The sequence below is a fragment of the Odontesthes bonariensis genome, chromosome 21 (assembly GCF_027942865.1).
Source record: "Odontesthes bonariensis isolate fOdoBon6 chromosome 21, fOdoBon6.hap1, whole genome shotgun sequence".
Lineage (NCBI taxonomy): Eukaryota > Metazoa > Chordata > Actinopteri > Atheriniformes > Atherinopsidae > Odontesthes > Odontesthes bonariensis.
Genome location: NC_134526.1, coordinates 26,565,874 through 26,587,510, shown reverse-complemented (window position 1 = coordinate 26,587,510; position 21,637 = coordinate 26,565,874). Strand labels below are relative to the sequence as shown.

At 42.2% G+C, this 21,637-nt stretch overlaps 1 protein-coding gene across 1 annotated transcript in view; it reads left to right on the top strand.

Annotated features, from left to right (window-relative positions):
* The first annotated feature begins 6,775 nt into the window (after positions 1-6,775).
* The window catches only part of LOC142371468 (neurabin-2-like), a 43,180-nt gene continuing 28,318 nt past the window's right edge, over positions 6,776-21,637 (top strand). Inside the window, exons 1-5 of the mRNA XM_075454142.1 lie at positions 6,776-6,885; positions 13,337-13,732; positions 17,975-18,177; positions 18,259-18,591; positions 18,688-19,374. Coding sequence (XP_075310257.1) covers positions 13,423-13,732; positions 17,975-18,177; positions 18,259-18,591; positions 18,688-19,374 — 1,533 coding nt within the window. The 5' untranslated portion in view covers positions 6,776-6,885; positions 13,337-13,422. The remainder of the gene's footprint in view (positions 6,886-13,336; positions 13,733-17,974; positions 18,178-18,258; positions 18,592-18,687; positions 19,375-21,637) is intronic.

Here is a 21,637-nt window from a genome sequence, read left to right as displayed (position 1 = left end):
GACGTCTTTTGTCTGTTCTGTCTGAAATTAAATGTGCATTTGCAGAAAGACAAGCTGCAATTATATTTGCCCTTAAACTGAAAACATTTGCTGAATTATCGCTCAACTATGGCCTTGAAAGAAGTCAAGAGAATGGGGAGAAAAAGCTCTTAATACAGCAGACTTAGCTGTAACCTGATGTAGTTTTCACATCACATTTGTAAATGTCATGGTCAAAAAGCCTTAATCTAATCTTTTGCAGCATTACATGCCCTTAAAGACCATTCCCTCTTTAATGATATGCTCAGCTGTCAGTTTTGATGGATGCCTTCTCCCACTGAGCTTCCATGTGGGCGTTCAGTTGGATTAAAATGGAGTCTGGCAGCAGGTCACTTCAGACCGCTCCATTGTTTTCCTCTCATCCTTCCCTTTCTGTTCATAGATGAATGAATTGGATCATTGGAATGTTTTGCTCCAGGACACCCTGATGATCTGATGTCTCTGCACCCATTCGCAGCACTCTGCGTCAGATGCTGCACAGGATGTGGATTTGCTTAGAAAGGCTAAATCGGTTTCATCTGTCCAAAAGGCAAACTTTGTGGCTTGTCACTCAGCAAAAAGAGGATCTTTGCGGGCTTCCTTTCATGGTGCCCAACTTTCATTCAGAGCTACGACTGATGCACCAGCACACGGTTGCATCTGAATGTTTAAGGTCCGCTTGTGTGTGTTTTGAAGTCTTTCTTAATTCTTTTTCCACACTTTCATCATCCTTCTGCTGATCTTGGCTCGGTTTTCCTACTCGGATCTATTTAAGACCGTTTGAAGTCTCTGCAGTCCCATGGATCTATGACCTCCTGATGATGGCAGCAGCTGTGGTCACAAGAAGATCAGGATGCTGCCGTGGCCTCTATGATGACCATACATGGCAGTTATTTTCCTTCACTTTCTCCTCATAACCCTCCTCTTTTTCTATCCACGTTCCTTCAGTCTGCTTGTATTGTCACTACAGTCCGCCTCTGTATAAGGTTACAGACAATAACCGTTTCTTTTCACACCTTCTCTGTTTGTACGAGGAACCAGACCCATGCAGGTAATTCTGATTTTAAGGTGACTCCTGACGTCAACACTTCCCGAAAAACAGAATCCTCTCAACCATGTCTGCAGAAAGGAGGATGTCCTGAGTTCTACAGGAAAACTGTAATCTGCTGCCCTCCTCTGGTCACATTTATGTACTACAGCACACTCACTTTAGGGAGATTTATGCCACATAAACTTAAATTAAAAGGTAAATAAAGATATTTATTAATCATTATAGATCGATAGTTTTAGTTGATCTGTTTTTTAAATTTATTTATTTATATAGCACCAATTTACAACAAATGTCATCTGAAGGCACTTGAAGGCAATTGGAGTTCAATCAGATTGAAAATAGAATCCCAATTCAGAAAATGTTTGGCCGTTATGGAGATGGCTTGTTTAATATGACTTTGATTTGTTTGCAGATGGTTTGAGTTCAAGGTATTTCATGTCCTATCTCGTGAACCTCGTTCCATTCGTTCACGTTCATCCTTTTTTTGCATTTCAAGCCACTTATTCCAAAAGATGTTGGGGGAAAAAATGACACCAAAGCTTTAAATGATAGTAATGGATTTATTTATAGAGCGCTTTGCGTCATAGGGCTTTGCAAGGAGAAAAGAAAACACAATCGTCATACCAAAACATAAAAAGCTCTCTATGATATGAAATAACATTAAATGCTCTTCTAAAGAAAATATTGAAGGTGAACAATGCCAGCAAAAGATAAGAGTGGAAGACAAAAATCTGCCTCACTTCATATCAGGACTTCAAAATCTGATCCAGCCTGAAGGGGGAAGCAGGCGCAGGACTATTGTGATCATGTTCAGACAAAGCAGTCAGAATGGAAGCTGCTACATGAACTACCTGCAAACCGCTAAAGCTCCCCTTCTGCATTCCTGACAGCAGCACATTACAGTCGTCCTCAGGCTCAGCAGGATGATTCTGATCTAAATGATTTTGAGACTTTCCACTGATCTTATTTTTCTGTGAAAGCAAAGATTTTTTTTAAACATTTTTCTATGCCGGTTTGGATGCTGTGCCGCTTCAATGATTTCTGCTGGTAACTGGCGCATATCTAACATCTGTTATGATGCGTAACCAAGGCGACAGGAAAGAGGTTTGCATGGGAGAGCAGCTCAAAGAGATTACTCCAAAGTAATGCTGGGAATGAGATGCCAAATCCAGATCAGTTGAAGAGGAGACGTCGAGGATGCAGAGCATGAACAACATGGTGAGAAAGGACGAGGAAGTTCAAATCATTTCTTCCCTTGATCATCATGGAAGTATGAGCTCACTGGTGGATAAAATCGACAAGCTAGGAGCCCTGTTGATGACTTTTTTTCACCGAGACATGGACCAACACCTCTCCAGTCAGCTTTAAGACTACATGGTCAGACAGAGAGATGACAGCTTGTTGTAACAGATGATGTAGGCCTGGACATGTCGCTGAGAAGGAACGTCTCTGCATCACAGTTGTTGAGTTTGTGTCCATGTTGTCCAGTGAGAGTTCACCTGTGTTGTCCGCTGATGTGACATCATCAGCTAAGTTGTTGCCAAGTTACAAAAACAACACCCTGACAACACGGACTGTTTTTTTTTTCTGAGGATTTCTACTGATCTCTCTGCTACACTTTTAACCTTCTAAAAGCTTGTCAGCTGATTTTTATTCTACTTGTTTTGTTATCTATAACAGTAGCATATCAACATATTTTCCTTTACCACTTTCCAGTGAAGACATTCTTTCTCACGAGACTCGTTTTTGAGAATTTCAATCAATGAGGTGTTTTAGGTGTTTAGAAGTCTTCAGGTGTTTGGTCCTTTTGCTCTCTAGTCCCTTTCACACGGCGTCCATTTCTTACGAAACAGATCTCAAACACCATGTTTCCACTGTATGACGGTCCATCCCAGGCGAAGGCAACATCACCTCTTGATAGGGCTGGGCGATCTCTCGATATTTTAATATATAATGTTGAAATCCTGTTGCAACTAAAGGCTCGAGCACGACAAATCTCTTCCACCACTTAACCCTTGTGCGGTCTTAACATTGTGTTTATTCCCATTGTCCTATGGGTCAAAAATGACCCGCCCTACCAAAGCCCCAAAATAAAGCAACTTAATTGAATTTTAAATCCAAAATCTATTTTGTATGATGAAACCACCTGTTATTTATCTATTCAACTCAATTCAATACATTTTTTATCATGTGTTTTTTGTTACACAATACAAAAAGACAATCACCAGTTTTCAGGATTACACTTTTTTTTGTTTACCACAAAGCAACTGTCAGTTGGACCAACAGTTTTCTTGTTTTCTCAGTCTTCTTTTACATAATAAAGGTTTATTATTGCTATTATATAAATGTGAAGTGAAGTACTTCTGAATTAATTTTATACATTAAAAAGGAAAAAAAACAATGAACTTTTTTCTGGTGTTTAAATGTTTTTATAATTCACGGGTCAAAAATTACCCATAAGACAAACTTTGTACCCTAGTGGTGTACAGCCCACATGGAAACATAAACAAAAATAAAGTATGACTTTTTCTAATGATGGGGTCCCTTTAGGAAAAGTCATAAAATTTCAAGTTGGAAAAAGATAGTTTAAGGTATTTTTTTCTACAGCTAAACGTGGTAGTGGGTCACTTTTGTAGGGTTAAAACAGCGCCATAAAGTGCAGTATGAGGAGTGTGGGAGGGTCCTGGAGCAGGAAAGGGTATTTTCTAAACTCTCTGAAAGCTCTGAAACCCCTTCAAGACTTCACAGACGCTCTCTCAGGAGAGGAGTATGTCACCCTGTCATACGTCAGACCTGTGCTCCACCTGTCTCCGGGCACCTGAAGAGGGAGATACTGAGCTGTGCAAGTCCATCAAGTCCTGCATTGTGGATGACCTCAACAGCAAATATGCTGACCCATCCACCAGTGACCTGTTGGACATCGCCTCCTTACTGGATCCCCGCTCCAAGGCTAGGTACATCTCAGGTGAAAAACTTGATGCACTGAAGCATAAAGTCATCACAGAGGTGGAGTCTTTTCCCAGTGACCAGGCCAGCGGTTTGTCTGAGCCGCCTGAGCCAGCTGTGACTGAGCCTGCAGACCAAGGGGAGGCAGCAGTGGCAGGGCCACCCACAGCTAAAAAGAAGAAATCTCTGGCGAGCACACGGAAGGATGCAGTAGAAGCTGAGCTTTCGAGCTACTTGTTGTCAGTTTGTGTAGAGGGGGATGCTGACCCTCTGAAATGGTGGAGGAATCATGAAGTTAACTTTACAGCATTGAGCCGCCTGGCAAAGAAGTACCTTTGTGTGCCAGCCACCAGCTCCCCTTCAGAAAGGGTGTTCAGTTGCAGTGGGAACATTGTAACTTGCCACAGGGCAACTTGCCTAAAACCTAACAGTGTTGACAGGTTAGTTTTCCTGGCACAAAATCTGTAACTTGTACAGAAGTTGGTTTGTTATTCTTTGTTTTCAATTGTTTTTGCTCCTTTGTTATTTGAGATGCGCACAGAGAAGGAATGTCCTCTTCACTTGTTTGTTGAAATGTGCACAAAGAGATGCACTTAAGGTTCTGTTTACATTCATAAAGAGGCCTGTGTGACTTTTGGCGCGTGGCTTAAACTTACTGACTGTTTGTTTGTTTTTTAAAGGGTTTGCCTCTGGGGGAAAATTAATCTAATATGCTATAATGCTTTGGGGGAAACCCCAATTACGTCACAGAAAAAACAACGATATCGAGTATCGCCATTCAGCTAAAAAATACAGAGAAATGACTTTTAGTCCATATCGCCCAGCCCTACCTTTGACAAGGTTAACATAGGGCCTCTTTAATCCAAAAACTGTAAATGAGTTGGGATTAGATTCCCTACGTTATCAACTTGTAGCCGCTTTCTCTTTCCTCTACACAGAGTTTACGTCTGCGATCGTGGAGGCCAGATCATCTGTTGAAGCTCTCCATCAAGCCCCTCAGAGCCTGCAAGTGTGTTCTGGCTCGCTGTCCCAAGTTCAAGCCAGATAAAATGGTGTCTCACTGCACAATGATCTGGTAGCTGGTTAAGTGGGCTTCACTCGACAATTACACATCTCACTCCACCACATTTACAACCCATCATAGAAATGATGTTCATTCAGCTTTTTTATTTGGCAAATTAAATCAACCAAACACAGATATACAGATATAGAACTATATAACTGGCTTTATAGAATGTACCTAAGATAAATAAGTAACTAAGAAAAACTGCACTTTTTTTGTCTTTTTCCTTTTGTCAAAGTGGAGGAAATTACAGAGTTACCATACAATTTGCTATTCTAAATCCAATACTTGCAAATATACGAGCCTGACGCAACTGAATGATTGGCAGGAAACATGGCCCCAACAAGAGAGCTGGCAGCTCCTTTAAGTGGTGGAATCAAATCGGAGTGTGGCAAAAGGTGTTGGTTGTTCCCAGACAGCTGCGTCTAAAATTTGAAGCAAGTATAAATTAAATGGGAAGGTCGTAAAAGGGAAACACACAGGTTGGCCAAGGAAGACGTCAAAGCACCAGGAGAGAATACTCAAAGCAAACTGCCTGAAAATAGAAAATGTACAACAAAAGAAATGAAAAACTAATGGGAAGAAACAGGAGTCAGTGTTTGTGAGCTAACTGTCAGAAACCGGCTGAGGGAAATGGGATTTTCCATCCAGAAAAGCCAAAACGTGAACCATCGCTAACACCTAAATGGAAGAAAACAAAGTCACAGTGGGCTGAAGAGAAGCAGTCGTGGACTGCGGATGATTGGACGAAAGTGGTGATTCATCACTGAGTCACCAATCTGCATCGAGCAAGGAGATGATGCTGGGACTTTAGTTTGGTTCGGTTCCAATAAAACATATAGAGATGAGTGCCTGAAGAAAACAAGCACAATCACTGATGATATGGGGTTGATGTCGGGTAAAGCACCAGGGAAGATGGCAGTCATTACCTCTGCAGTAAATGTACAGGTGGACACTTTTCGCTTCTCCATTCAAATCTGTTGAAAGTAGATTTGGCGATGCTTAGGCCATTTTCCAGGATGATGATACGTTCAAACCTTTCCTCAGGAAAGACATATCAGCTCAATGACAAAAAAAAAAGAAAGGTTCCATCCTGCAAAGCTGATCCGTCAGCTGATGTAAGAAAAAGTTGGAACTTTATTGACAGATGAAGATGATATATTTTCACAAGGGAACTGTCTTTTTCTGTATCACAGTAACTTGCAGCACTGGGGCGGCTAACAGTTAACAGGACTGTCCAGCAGATGCCGCTTAAACACTGCTGCACCTTCAGAGCCCCTCACTTTGCACTGAGCTGTTATTTCTTCCAAAGCAGCCTGTAAAAGTCAGCCAGCCACCACATTAGCCTAGGGCGGCAATGTTGGTGCCAGCTGGCTGGTGATTTTCAAATTTCATAATGTCACATATTATACCACCCTATGTTTTACCAGTGGATTAATTAGTGAGTATTAAAGATGCAGTCTGTAATGCACCTGATAGGAAGAAGGCTGAATAGGAGAAAGGAGTGTGGACAGAGGGAATAAAAGTGAGGAAACATGTAAACATAGGAAAAGAGGTAGGGAGGAATAAAGGAGTGGATCAAGCGGGAGAAATGGAGATCCGGGTGAGGGGAAGGGCGAAGAAGAGAATGGGTGAGGAGGAGAGAAAGGGATGGAGGAAAACAGATGATGAGAGAAAGGAGGAGGAGGAGCAGAGAGGAGGCAGTCACTCACAAGAGGAATCAGCAGCAACAGCAAGCAGGACAATGAACTGCTTCTGCCACGGATCTTAACGGGCACCGGTCTGCTTCAACAAGCTGGAATACAAGGTGAGGCCGGCGAGTCTCCGACGGTGTCGCGCTTAACGTTGTTTTTATTCTTAACCGGCGTTCAAATCTGCTGTTAGTCGGTAGCAGAAGGGAGGCTGCAGGAAGGAAGCGACGCAGCGCAGCGCAGCGCAGCAGCAGACACTCAGCTGGGCCTGCCGACCCTCTGCTCCAGGCTCACAAACCGGCCGGTAACACCGTTTTGTTCTGTTTTTACCGACACAACTCTTGACTCAGCGTCCACCGTCATATCAGAACGCACTGGACCTCAAAAACGCGGTAAATCCCAACAGGAAGACGCAACCGGAACACTTGATAACCGTTGGCTTTTCTCCTCAGAGAGCGTCACGCCGAGCTTCTTTAAATAAATATGCTATTTAACATTTGCGTATATCTCAGCGGATCTAATCGCCTTTCAAAATGCCAGACGAGATTTAGACGGATTCTCCAACGCTTTCTGTCGGATGCGGCCTAGCTGCGATTCACCAAAGCTCGTCAAATTGAAATAGAAATGTAATTAGAAAGTCTTAGTATTGTGGATAATTGCCCTCCACCGCGGTGTATTTTTTCCCCCCACTTTCGTAAATGCTGCTCTACGTCATACATTAAATCCGAATTAAAGAGTGTAATGTAATGACTACAGTAACTGTGAGATGTCGTTATGAACGGGTGTACGATTGCCAGAAAAGGACACACTCGGAAAAATTGCAGTTTTTGGATAGGAGTTTGGAGTGTGCAGCATATGCCAACAAAGCTTTTCTCCTGCTAGCCAATAGCAGCAGGAGCACGCAGTGTGTCTGCCAGAGTGAACCTTTGCACCAGGCCAAGCCTGGGAGTCTCCTCCACAGATGCAGGGATTGTGATGAGAATAGACGGAGTCATTGTGTTTACTATAATGCGCCTTCTGTTGAGCACTGTGTGCGTGACGCACGCAGACACTTAGAGATATACAGATGCTGGCGAGGCATGAAGGACCGAGGGAAACATCCCCATCACTGACTGCAGTGTCTCTCAAGCCCGTGTTGACCATAATGATGCAGACACACAAATGTGACTGGTCGGATAGAGCCATGTGCATGTGTGTTGTTGCCTGTATTTAAAGATGGGAGGAGGCCTCAGAGACCTTCCACAGATAGATTAAATGTCAAATGTCATTTCCCTGCATAAGCTGAGGATGATTGGTGCAGGCAGAAAGGCTGCATTGTTATTATTGAAGACTGTATTGGTCTGACTTGGATATTAGTGTGGGGAGGAGACTGGAAGCTCGGTTTAGGAGGTAAATACAATGCAGTGGAATCCAGGCCGAGATTAGATAAGTCATTCAGCACAGAGAGAAGTGATTATAGGGAAGTGCAGTGTCAGAGGCTGAGGCAAATTAGAGGCAGCAGTGTTCATGATTTGAAGTAAACTGGAATTTTGTTTCAGAATACTACTCTGCTTAATCTATCGGTTCATATTTGGGCAAGGCGTCTCTCACCGAACGGCGTCAACAAGACTGAACAAGAGGCGTGAAAATGTCCCTGTCCTCTAATGGGAAAACGAAGGCACAGTTGGGAGTGAGAAACCAGATTGAATAGCAGGAAGCAACCCCAAACTGCGGGGGACTCGGGGGGGCGGGGCGGGCACGAGGCAGATGAAGTCGTTCTTGGAAAGAGGAGCTGCGGCTTCTTCACTGCTGCTGTATTTTGCTGTTTTCCCCCAAACAGGCTGCCGCACCACCGAAGAAGAGATGCATCGGGTTATGCTGAGGAGGAGTTGTGCAGACTGGATTCAGATTGTGTGTGCCTGCATTGTTCATCTGAGGGCTTGTGCGTATGTGTCAGGTTGTGTTTATCAGTTAGACCAGGAGTCACCAGCTTCTTCTTAACAATAACAGGAAAGAGGCCTGGCGCTGTTTTAAAGCAGTGTGCTTGTGTAAGGGTGTGTGTGTGTGCGTGTGTCTCTTGAGGCATCTGTAAAGTTTATGTGCTTTACCTTGGATTTACTAACTTGACTTCACATGATCAGTATATGAGAAGTTATTATTTGGCAATAAAGTGTCACAAGACTGTGGTTGCAGGATGTGTGTGTGTGTGTGTGTGTGTGTGTGTGTTATAAGTGCCATCTGGAGTTGCTGTGGGGCCAGACAGTACTGAAAACAGTCTTTCTTATTCCCCAAACTGCCTTACAGCACTGTTTACAATGGGGCCGCAGCTTAACATGATTTGCATTATTGATTAATCTGTAGTTTATTATTGGATGGCTTGTGTTATGTGTAAATTCATCTTAAACACTGACAGAGATCCGTCCTTCACTCCCGCAGACCACAGAGACAGCAGCCCAGAATCTAAGGATTTTCAGTTTTGCTGTCCTGTTTGATCAAGAAAGGATCAAAGGCTCACACAGGAAACGAGCAGCTAGAATATGTTAAAGATTCGACATGTTCAGCATTAAATTACTACTGAAAAGTTTTATTTTGTAGGAGTTACTGGCAGTTTGAGTTGAGAAAGCTAAAAAAAAACAAAAAAACGCACCCTTTAATGACATCCTCATCATACATCCCTATTCAGGGTCGCTTTGATCTGTGCTTGTTTTTCAATGAGCATAATTGAAATCTGAAGAAGTACATCTTGTGTCCGTGTAACTTGAATGAGAGTATTAATTCTTCACACTTCAGCTGCGAGTTTTCACACAAATCCCACAGACTGCTAGAAAAATTTGATTTGTTCCTAGCTCTTTAAGTAACTAGTCATCTGAGCAGCTAAATAATTTATTTTTCATTTCATTTTTAAAGCGTTGAACAGCTACATCATTGTATCACTGGTGACCTGTGGCACTTTGCGGCAGAACTGCCAAAAATCAGCTGGCGGACGGGTTATTACAGATCATGCCAGGTTTTCACCAAGACTGTTACAGAAAAACCTACTCAAGTTAATTTACATTGTTACCGTTGTTTATTTACTCCTGTTTAGTGCTCCAGTACAGCATTAGTTTTGAGAAATGCACTTAATTGCTGAACCCTGGACTTTTGCTGCTATCTTGAGGCTGCCAACCAAATAGCAGACACTCAATATAGTGATGCTTTGCCAGGAATATTTGCTCATTTAAACCACCAGTAACTTAAAAGGATATATAGACCTTATATGTATATATATATATCTTTAGGTGGGATTGTGTGAAGTACTTATAAACAGTTAGTGTTGTACCAGCAGATGTCAGCGGTCAGAGTGCTCTCATTTGGAGGATCACAGTGGGATTCTGTTGGGGAAGCTACGCTAAGAACTACTCGGAACAGGGCCACGGAAGAGCAAATTGGCTTTCTAATGTATACTGCCACTGATCAGCTGTGACTCAAAATCCCCTCGGTCTAATCCCAAAGTACCAGCCATAACACCGTACAAACGATTGAAAAGCAAGGAAAATCTTTGCAAAATCATTGTCCACCAGTAAACTATCCAACAAATCTGAAACAACACAGAGCATGCAGTGAAACGGAGCAACATGGACATGGCCACGGTATCAACAGGTTCCTCTTCTCCAACAAGAGCATCGACAACGTTAAACAGTGTCCTTTTAGATTAATATCTTGGCTCCTCTGGTGCACGGAGGATCCTACATGGAAATGAAAAAAGAGACTTAAAGGGTCAATGAGGGCACAATTTTATGTAAATGTTTGCGTAAGTTCCTGTTGAAAGGGCGTAGCAGGTTGATAGGCTTTCTGAGAAGACCGAAAAAGTTAATAGTTGCTATTGCCTTTAAAATATCCTTCCCTTAATTTAACTGCAACTAAGCAATCAGCTCCACAGGATACACGACACCAAGACTGAGCGCTGGCTAATTAATGTCATTGTATATGTAACTAAGGCTAATGCTCAGCCAGTATACTGAACCTGTAATTAAACATATAGAATTTTCTAAAAATATTCATAGTTAAACTGTGTATTTTAACCACAAAACATTTCTTAGCACTGGACAAGTATTTGCAACTTAGCATTAGCTTCCCTGTAATTGGCTAAAGTGATAGAACAGGTTTTTTTTGTTTCTATTTCTTTCTAAAGGGGTTTAAATAATAGCTTTGTCTGCTAAGTTTGTCTTCTTTAATTTTTGTAAGCTCGTCACAAAACTAGTAGTATGAACTGAAATCACTTAAGCCAGCTTTCATTGGCAGAAAGTTAGAATTTCATAATGTTTAGCTAATAAGATTGCTAAGACGAATAGAAAGATGGATGCTGGCACTATCTGTCCTTGCTGTATTTCTTTGTGTGAGCGAGTGACTATTTTTCTTGTCGAAAGCAAAATATTCACTGCTATGTGATTTACACAAGACCCAATATTTCTTTTTTTTGGCAATGCAAGATGTTGCCTTGTCTTTAGAATAAGCTCGTAAAACATTCAAAACTGAATATCATTCTGGAAAAAAAAAAAAGAAAATTCAGCTTAAAGAGAAAATATTGGATGTAAGTTCAAATAGTTTGTTTTAATGAGTAAATACTTTAAAAAATCATCATACTTTGGGTTTGTATCTACCAGTGAGCCCATCAAGACAAAGATGTATGCATCGTGTGTGTGTTTTTCAATATTATTGGCTATCCGTATAACAAAAAATAAAAAATGCACAAAACAATAAAATGGGGAAAAACAAACAAATCAGTGAATAAAATAGAGTCAGACTTTATGGTGAAGTCAATTTTATATCAGCCTACTAAAATCTGTGCTCGCTCATATTTTGAGCTATATTCACCGTGTTTCTTGAGATTGTTGTTTTATTTATACTTAGAACCTATACATAATTAAACCGTGTTTCCCTGCTGATGCTGCTTTAAGATTCAGAAACGGAAATAAAGCCTGATGAAAGCATTGTAGCAAAGATCTTACAGTACAAACTTTAAACGTAGTCAATTACTGAAAGGATTGTGATGATAACAAAAACAATTCCCAGGGACCACAGGAGTGTCCTGAATTTGTAAGACTAACTTATATGTAAGTCTTTCATTCAGAGCAGCTGCACGAAGAGTCGTGACTTGTGAGGTCACAGTGCGTCACATTCACTGTTTGATGGTTTATGGAGGGCGATGTGGGTATTATGAAATGCACAGTGAAGCAGATGTAATAAAGTCATGTTGAGACTCTTGTGCTCCAAGTCTTTATTGTCTCTGACAACAAAATATTGCTCTTTATAGATGTTCTATTTTTATTTGATGACTATTTCCTTGTTTACAAGAATAATCACAAGGTACCCAAATAGGGTATGAAAATGTTCTACAACCGAACTTTATGAATCAGACAGCACATTTTGTTTAAACAAAGTTAGTCCGTGTAGATCAGCAGTTTTCAGAAGCTGACATTGATTTTTGTGTCGTATCTTAAAGGGGAACTCCGGGGCATTTGAAGCGCAATCCCATTGCTAGAGGTTGTCAAATACTGATAGTAGGACACAGAGAGGTGCAAATCTGCGCTCCTTGTGCGGAGATAGCGCTGTTCGCTCAGCCTGTCATGCAAGGCTAATATGTGGTGGCTAAGGGGCAAGCGCTAACCCTTCCACGTAAAACAACAACTTGCACACTGCAGAAACGTCACACCACTTTATAACCCGTCCGACAATAAAGTCACAAGCCTTACCATCAAAACCATATGCATGGTTCTCACATTACTGGCATGGGGACGTTACAAAACAACTTTATAAACAGCATGTCACTTACCTCTTGTTGGTATGCTCGCGCATGTGAAAGCCCAAAAGAGTCAATGGACGATACTCCCATATACAAAACAATTATCTTCTCTAGAAAAACTGCGTTCAAGTATTTAAAACATTACAACAATACATGCCCAGTAATATTGTTGTAATGTTTTAAATACTTGAACGCAGTTTTTCTAGAGAAGATAATTGTTTTGGATATGGGAGTATCGTCCATTGACTCTTTTGGGCTTTCACATGCGCGAGCATACAAACAACCGGTGAGTTACATGCTGTTTATAAAGTTGTTTTGTAACGTCCCCATGCCAGTAATGTGAGAACCATGCATATGGTTTTGATGATAAGGCTTGTGCCTTTATTGTCGGATGGTTTATAAAGTGGTGTGACGTTTCTGCAGTGTGCAAGTTGTTGTTTTACGTGGAAGGGTTAGCTCTTGCCCCTTAGCCACCACGTATTAGCCTCGCATGACAGGCTGCGCAAACAGCGCAATCTCCGCACAGGGAGCGCCGATTTGCACCTGTCTGTGTCCTACTATCAGTATTTGACAACCTCTAGCAATGGGATTGCGCTTCAAATGCCCCGGAGTTCCCCTTTAAGGCCTCCTCTTCACTGTGAACATATGTGATTTGCATTAGTTCCCATAACTAATTGCTGTTTTCAAAAAGCTGACATTTTCATTTTTTTTTTGTTGTTTTATATCTTTTTTAAAATATGCACACTGCATATAGAACTGCAAATGAAAAGAAAACCAAACAACTGATCTGTTTCTGTTTGGCACAGGAGGTGAAAGTCAAGCAGCTCCAGGATGCAGCCGCCTTTATCCCTTGTAACCTGCTGTTCACCTGGGAGCATTTGACTTACCAAACATGATGAAGACTGAGCCCCCGTCGGCCACAGGGGGAAATGGGGCCTCCGGTGGGAGCAGCGGGAGCTCCAATCTACGGAGTCCCTCGCCTCACCGCAATGCCTACGAGGCGGGGCTGGCGGCCCTGAAGAAGGCCACCGACCACCTCAACAAAGCCGCTAATGGAGGCGCCGACCCTTCCTCAAAACCTCCTCTCATGCCCCGGCCAACCGGGAGGGGCCGGAGGTATGGATCAAATGTTCACCGCATCAAGAACATGTTCATGCAGATGCAGTCTCCTGGTGATGAGGAGGACGGAGCCAAAATGATGGGTGAGGAACCTGAAAAGTTGATTGTTTTGTGCCTCCCCCGCTCAATAACAGCAGCTTTGAGTAGACATTGCAATACTGTCAAGGTTTAAATACTCCAGCATTAGGAAAAAAACGCATTGTCAAGCCACGTAACCACTTCAAAAACTAAAATCCTGAAGTAATGAAGCCTCATAGATTGCCTGTATGTGCCTCTGTTCTGCTTTATTTTTTCGAGTTGGGGACGCTTGCTCTGCAGCTGCTCCAGCCAAAGTCGTTTCCTGAGAAATGACCTGAGCACTGAGTTTGCCAAACACATGTAGGCCACGTACTCAAAGCTTCTTCTGTTGTAACCATTTAACAGCTTTTCTTGCTTGTTCAGATGTGAACTAATCACCAAAGTATGGTACTCCTCTTGAAATGCCTTTTTTCCCCTAAGTTCTTATCTAACTTCACTTTCCACATGAAAGTTTCAAGTTATTTTTTTTGTGAGAAAAACATCCAAAGAACAAGTTTATTAACAGTTTGATACGACAATAATTTTCATAATTTCCATAAACTCCCTGTTCCACGTCTCTTTTTTTTCCACGAGGATATTCGCTCTATATTAAATTGGTTTGGGTGTAACTCTACACTTTTGCCTAATTTATCATGTGCTGATCAAAATAAAACAAAAATTGCTCTACCTCTGTTTTAACCGCTGACCTTGCTTAAACTGCTTACTCTTGACTCTTCACCTTGCAGCTCTTTTGGCTCATCTGCATTGTCGAACAACTAATAATGTGTTGGTGAAGGTTTGATTGCTTATCTTGCTCATATCTTCCTCATGAAAAATACCATATGTTGACGTCAGCCAGGCTGAAAATGAGTTTTTCATGAGCTGTTGCTGTGTAGCCAAACAGCTCATGACATTTTTGTCTATGTGGACTGATTAAAATAGTTGTAAATACTAGATGTTGTCAACTATCTTTGCATCCAGTTTAAAATTATAATAAAAAAGCTTAACGCCGTATGATTGCCTTGCAAAGCTGTTGCCTTCCTCTGACATCAGTGAGATCACAATCACTAGAAAAACCTTTCCGGACTCCATGCTATCTGTTTATTGCCAAAAGACATCAGCGCCAGAACAATCAGCGCCTTATGCTACTTGTATAGCTGCGGGCAAATTTTAGGTGCGATGACAAGCAAATGATGTTAGCTCATTAAGTTTGCTGTTGACTTTCAAAGGCGCTAAATCTTTTTGCTTCTCTTTAACTACCATACTATTTCCCAAATGTTTACTAAAGAGGAATTCCCAGATGGTTTCTGATGTAATGTAGCTATAGCATGTTTGCGATGTCATGTCACATTTGCATTCTGCTTGGTTCCAGCCCTTTACATCCGTTTTCTCCTCTGCTCCTCTCTGCACTCGCATATAATGTATATTATTACAACTGAATTCCCGATAAAGATGCTCTCATTTCACATATTTTTCTGTTTCTGTTGTCAGAGGGTGATAAAAGTCTGAAACTGTGGCTGAAAAGTGCCCCAGTAAGACTAAGTGTTCATGTACGATCCATTTGAAAGCATTATGAGGGTTCTCCTCTGATTTTATGAGAATTTTATGTGGGAGCAGCTGTAGCTCAGGAGGAGGAGCAGTGGTCGAATTGTCTTTAGGCAAGACGATGAACCCCATGTTTCCTACTAATCTATCCATCTGTGTGTGAATGTGTCTGAAAATGATATTCCACTGGCTAATTCCTGGGACTTCAATGGATCATTACAACATAGCCATGCCAACTGACAAAACCTAAATGCAAACAGTTATGAGTTAAATTAATTGGAAGGCTTACTTTTACCTGGTCCCTTTTTTAATTTGCTGCTCCTGGTCAAAAACTTGGTCAGTGAAAAGAAAAGTGCACACCAGCATGGGAGAAAAAAGGTAATGATGGCCTGTACCTTGGTTAAAGCTCCACTGTGCTGGATGTAGTGACATCTATTGGTGTAAATTGCAAATTACAACCAACTGAATAAGTCCCTCTTAAAGGCTTATGCTACTCCGTCGCTATCCGTCAATCCGACTCCGTGGTCAAGCAGAGGCTATTATGACTTTCACAATAGACGTTGCGAGATTGGGTCGTTTAACGTAGCGACACCTACTGATCGGGAGGTGAATTGCCTTGCGTATCCAACATCCCGACAGAGAACTTCGAAAGGTTTAAAGCCTCTCCGTGACTACGGAGACGGATTGACGGATAGCGACGGAGAAGAATGGGGCCTTTAAACCTTTCGAAGTTCTCCGTCGGGATGTCAGATATCGTGAAAGTCGTTGATTGATTGTTTACCTTCCGGCTCCGTTCCACTCCTCACAGTGAACAATGGCGACTGAGAGAGAAAGACTGTTGTTGGAGTTGGAGCTTATTGATATTGAAATAAAATGTTGACACACAGTAAACTTTCAAAAATGGCGGTGTTGTTGTTCTGAGAGGAAGGAGCTAAACCGGAAAAGTGATTCCGGAAATGATGTTGTTAGCCGAACAATCACAACCCTTGCGGTCTCCGCAAGTCTCCGGCGCCTCGATGGATAGATAGGAATTTTGGACGACGCACGCAAGCAACGGAGAGCGTCTCCGGGAGGGTCTTTGCCGACGGAGAGGGCTCTCCGTAGCCTTTCCTGGACGACCATAAATCGGGCTTCCCCAAACTGTGGTAGCTGCACAAAACGTGAAAAGGCCAATCAAAATTCTCAGTTGGAGGTGTCCCATTTAGGGATGTCGAAATTTAAAAAAAGTCTTGACCGACCACTGAGCCTCATTAGTCGATTAAAGTCGGTCACCAAAAATTCTATAAGTGCCATTTATGATATCTGTGTCCTGTCGCGCGTCTTTCTCTGCCGACTGGTTAGGCTCCCACCACACAATTAATGTTGGTTCGTGCCCTTGTTTTTATACATTTTCCCCAATCATTGACCACTAGTTCTAGGCGTACTTGTGGAGGAATAAGGGTTTTGGGTAGAAAAATAATTGCTGTGCCTGCGCAGAGCCACACATTACGCGCAACGGCGCCCTTCCAGTCACTGTACTTTTTAAACACGAATCAAACGCGGCACCGAACTCGGGCTGTTAAAAGCCCCCGTTACAAAGTCACAAACAGAGAACGGTGCATTTGGCGGTGTTACAGGAAAGTAGGTTAACCAATGACTTTGTTAAAAAAAACAACTTACCGAATGCCAACAGCCTCTGTGGCGTAGCTAGATGCTGCACAAAATCCTTTGCTAGAAGTTCCTGTCGTCTTGCTATTTAAGTACAGATGAATAAATCACAACAAGTAGGCTAAGTTAGTCTTGTGTCTTTTGCCATTACAGTGTTACAATTATTATTATGTTGTAGTCCACACGCAGCCACATTGGCTTTATTTAGGTTAATTGTGGTGATTTATTTTCTTTTTTTTCTTTTTTCTTTTCTTTTTTTTCTTTCTTTATTTATTTTTTTAACTGCGCAGACAGGACCCGTCATGTACGGCGTACAAGTTGCAACCGGTGTAAGAGAGGACCTCTGAGGAGGGCTCTACGTGAGCTCTGCTGCGGTTGTTCTTCCATCGTGGGATGGCTCATGCTCTCGTAGCATTTCTAAAGATATAGTGAGGTTTTTTTTTTTTTTTTTTTTTTTAAACCGACGGCAGAAAAATTCTAACCGGACGACGTTGATTCGGTCAACCATCGGTCATACGGTCATCGGTTAACATCCCTAGTCCCATTTGGACCGAAGAGCTATTTTGGGCCTTTTTGGATAGATTTTGTGGAGAGTCTACACTATTGGAAACATAGTTATGAATATTATATTTCCATTGTGAAATTCTGAGCAGTTACGCATTACCAATATTTTAAAAAAATTGCTCGACAACTGATACCAATTGTTTTGTCATTTATTTCCCTTTAATGCCAGTTAAAAATAAATATGCATGATTAAGAACAACAAAAAAACCTTTATTTTTGTAGAATAGAAAAACTTTTATTTAAAAAAAAAAAAAGTCTTGGTAGCCTGTTATATCATGAGAAAGTGAATGACTTTTCAGTGCTTACATGGCTCAGTAAGGGTGAAGTCAGTGCGATATGACCAGGACACCCCAGAAAAATACCGGCCACTGCCATTGGTTCATATCATCCTATTTGTTGATTGCAGTCAATAAGCTGAGGATCGGCTGGTACTATTCCTGACAATAGAAAGCCCCAAATATCACACCGCAACTTTCTGGTTTATTACAGTTGTTTTATTTTGCCATTTGTAGATGAGGAGGCACTGAAACTCTCCATTCCAAGAGTCTCTAGCCTCAATGAGAACGTCGACCACAGTGCCCTGCTGAAACATGGTGGTTCCGTCTCAGACAGGGTCAGTCGTTTTGACCCCAAAACGGGTGAGGGTGGGTGCTCATCTGTGGGTCTCTCCAAGCTCCAGGAGACCCGGAGGATTTTTGAGCAACGGACCCTACAGGTAACTTGGGGTTCTTACATCTCTAAATACTTTTTTTTGGTCATTCAATTGTGCTGAGGGTTTTTTTTTTTTTCTTGTCAGGAGAAGCAAGCTGCTACTAACCGCATCTTGTTGAAGAAGGAGCGGGCGTCTGGCTTCCAGGACAGCCGTCTAGACGTTGTGGCTCGCTTTAACGGTTCGACTGAAGCTCTTGATCGACTGGATGATCCTCCTGCTCCCACTCCTGTCACTTTTCCCTCTGCTGCAGCTTCAGTTGGGCCCAATGATGCTGTCAGCCCCACTGTGAGCCAACTCAGTGCGGTGTTTGAGAAGAGTGAACAGCAAAACCATCTCTACCTCCCCCAGCGTCGGTCAGCCCCTGCTTTGGCGCCAAAACCCAAACCTCCAGCCAGAACAGATGTGATTGAGAGGAAGGTGAGAATGGAAAGGGTTTTTGAGGAGAGTTTATATACCAAAGCCCATGAATTAACTGAATGATAACCTATTACCATTACTTTATCTTTCTTACAGACAAAGGTAACCCCGACAGGGAAGGAGGAGATCGCAGTTACAAGCACCCTGGCAGCAGAGCTACCAGAAGCCGCAGGCTCTCTACAGAAGAGCATTGGGGGAATGGTTACAAGTGAAGACAAGGATGGGCTTGGACAGTCAGGTGACCAGCTCTCGAACTCCTCCCACTCTTCATCATCATCTGTGACTGTCACTTCCTCCTCATCTTCATCTGAGGCTAAATCAGACTCAGATGCCCAGCCAGCAGAGACTGACGTGAGGGGCTCAAGTACGACGACTGCCCCTGAACTAGAGCCGCAGGCCAGAGAGCAGGACCGCTCAACCGAAGCATCCGAGGCTGAAGGCAGGTTAGTGCAGGCCGAGGTTCATGCTTCACTGGAAAACGGAGAGGAGGAGCCTCCATCATCCTCTCCCTCCTCAGATGAGAAAGGAGCAGAAGAGGAGGATAACGATGAGGATGGCTCAAGGAGAGAGGATTATTCAGAAGGAGACCTGGTAGATATCAGTGCGTACAGCGGGCTTGGGGAGGACGACTCTGGGGGAAGCCAGCTGGATGATGATGAGGATGAAGAAGATGAGGAGGCATATCAGCTGGAAAGCAGTTGCTCTGAAATCCCAGGCCTTCCTGAGGAAGAGGAGCCCGCGCCACCTAGTAGGAAGATTTTCTTCAGCACGGAGCCTATCAGGGTAAGGGATATTTTGTTAGTTTACTCTTGTCCTGCCTCTATTTTCCTCTCAGTAAGCATTGATTTTTAAAAAGCATATTTTACATTATTTTATTAATGTTTGCATCAGTTCTTGCTATGCAAAGATATAGTGGCTCGATGGTATCCTGCGATCGTAGCTAATGTATTCTGCTTTGTGGCAGCTGGTCTGACCATTTGTGGATCTAAACGAATTAGAGTAAGTTCTGTGCAACCCAGAGCAGGTTTTCTTCACTGATTAAACAACGTGCTTCAGCTTGGGGTCTTAGCGTGGTTCTGCATCCACTCTGCGTTGGCGCTTCTCAAACACACATCTAGATGTTAAACTGTGTTTTTTTTTTTTTTTTGGCACTTGGGAAGCAGCCTCTGGAATATGTGGACCCACCTGGGTTGTGGGCTGCTCTTGTTGTAGATAAAGATCTGCCCTGGTGGTGGAGTGGTGAAACTAATTACATTACAGAACAATACATATACATTTGTGCTTCATCATTCTGTATTGATTTTGATGGTTCAACCTTGTTGTCATCAGTTAGCTTTCAGCTCAAGCAAGCTAGCTGGCTTTTTTGAGCACTGTATGCATGTCCGTCTGCATTGTTTGAATACCCGTAATCCTCCACACTGCATGGGCTTGAGATAGACACAGACAAAAACCAACGTGATACAATGAGTCACGCATGAAAACCCTCCAGAGAGTTGATATTAGAGTCAGCTATGCTCTGCTTTACCCGAGATGGAGAGCCCTACAAGCTGCTAAAGGGAAAAAAAGTTAGGGGTTAGCATTTGGTTTTGGTTCGGTTTGTTTTTCTGCAGCTCTTAAAAGCAATGCCTGTTGGGTTCCTAATGTCACATTGAATATGCTCTCTATTACACACATTTAATTAAGTGATATGGTTTTAACTACCATATGTCCTCATGACCTGAAAAACATCATTGGATTTGCATCTTTAGAAGTTTCCTAGCTGAGGGTTGTACAGCCAAGCTTTCTTTTTGTTTGCTGGTTCCACAAAACCCCAAAGCGAGAGTCAGAAATAATGGTGGTTCTGATATTATTTTGTTAACTCAGGCTTTCCTGTTCTGTATCTCTGGGTGCTCACCTAAAAGAGAACATTGAACATGTAACTTGTATGTAATGCTTTTTCAGTATGTTGGGAACCTAACAATTAAAGGGGAAGTTTTTTTTTTTTTAAACCTGGACCATATTTCTGGCATAAAATACGTTCATCTACTCACCGATAAGTTTGGTGAAAATCGGCGTCTTTCGGACGATATTTAGATCACTCGAGATCCGCGTATATCCATATAACGGTAGACAACAGGGCATTGACAATACAGCCTCCAAATAAGGCTATTATCTGTCTTTATTTCACCAATACTTTAGGATGAATGAATGAATGAATCCGTATGATTGCACTGTTAGTTCAGAGCTGATCGTGTTGTTTTTATTGGGAGTGATTAATGGGATGACTTCATCGACGCGCGGCGCCGCAGCACAGCTCATTCACTCCATTGTTCTCCAAGTTTTCTCGCACGTCGTCAAAATCTGATAAATATTCTGCCATTTTGCACAAAACAAGCAGTAGCAAACTCCGTGTGAAGTTAGCCGACCGTCATAGAGCACGGAGTAAATAAGCTGTGCTGCAGCGGCGCGCGGCGATGACGTAATTCCAATACTGTGTAGAAAGCCCCCTATAACTTCCCCTTTAATATAGATGTTTGAATGGAGAGGTCTGATTAATATTAGAATTAATAAAAATTGTTCAGGAGCAGGTTATGTGTTCTATATTGGTTGCCATGGTGATCTACCCAGTTAAAAGAGAGCCACCTTCCTGACACTGAAAAAGCTGACTTTATCCTCAACATACTTGGCTAAGCCATTAATCTCTTTTCATACTTCACCCCGATTGTGTTAGTTCTCCAATCTATTTAGTATTGATCCAGTAGTTGTAGCTGATAAATGGTGCTTCTCCTTGAAACACTTTAGATGTGGCTTCATCTTTCAGCTATGGAAGTTATGGTTGAGGTTCTACTTTATTTAAACATGGGTTATGGTCCAGACCTCAATACCATTTTCAGTGTGTATTACACAACATAATATGAATTTGATAATGTCAGTGGATGACATCCTTGAAAGCTACTCATATTCAAATGCCCTTTACTGGATCAAATTTGTATTGTTTTTTTATTTGATTGCATTTTGAACAAATTCAATTCAATTCAAAAATACTTTATTTATCCCAGAGGGAAAT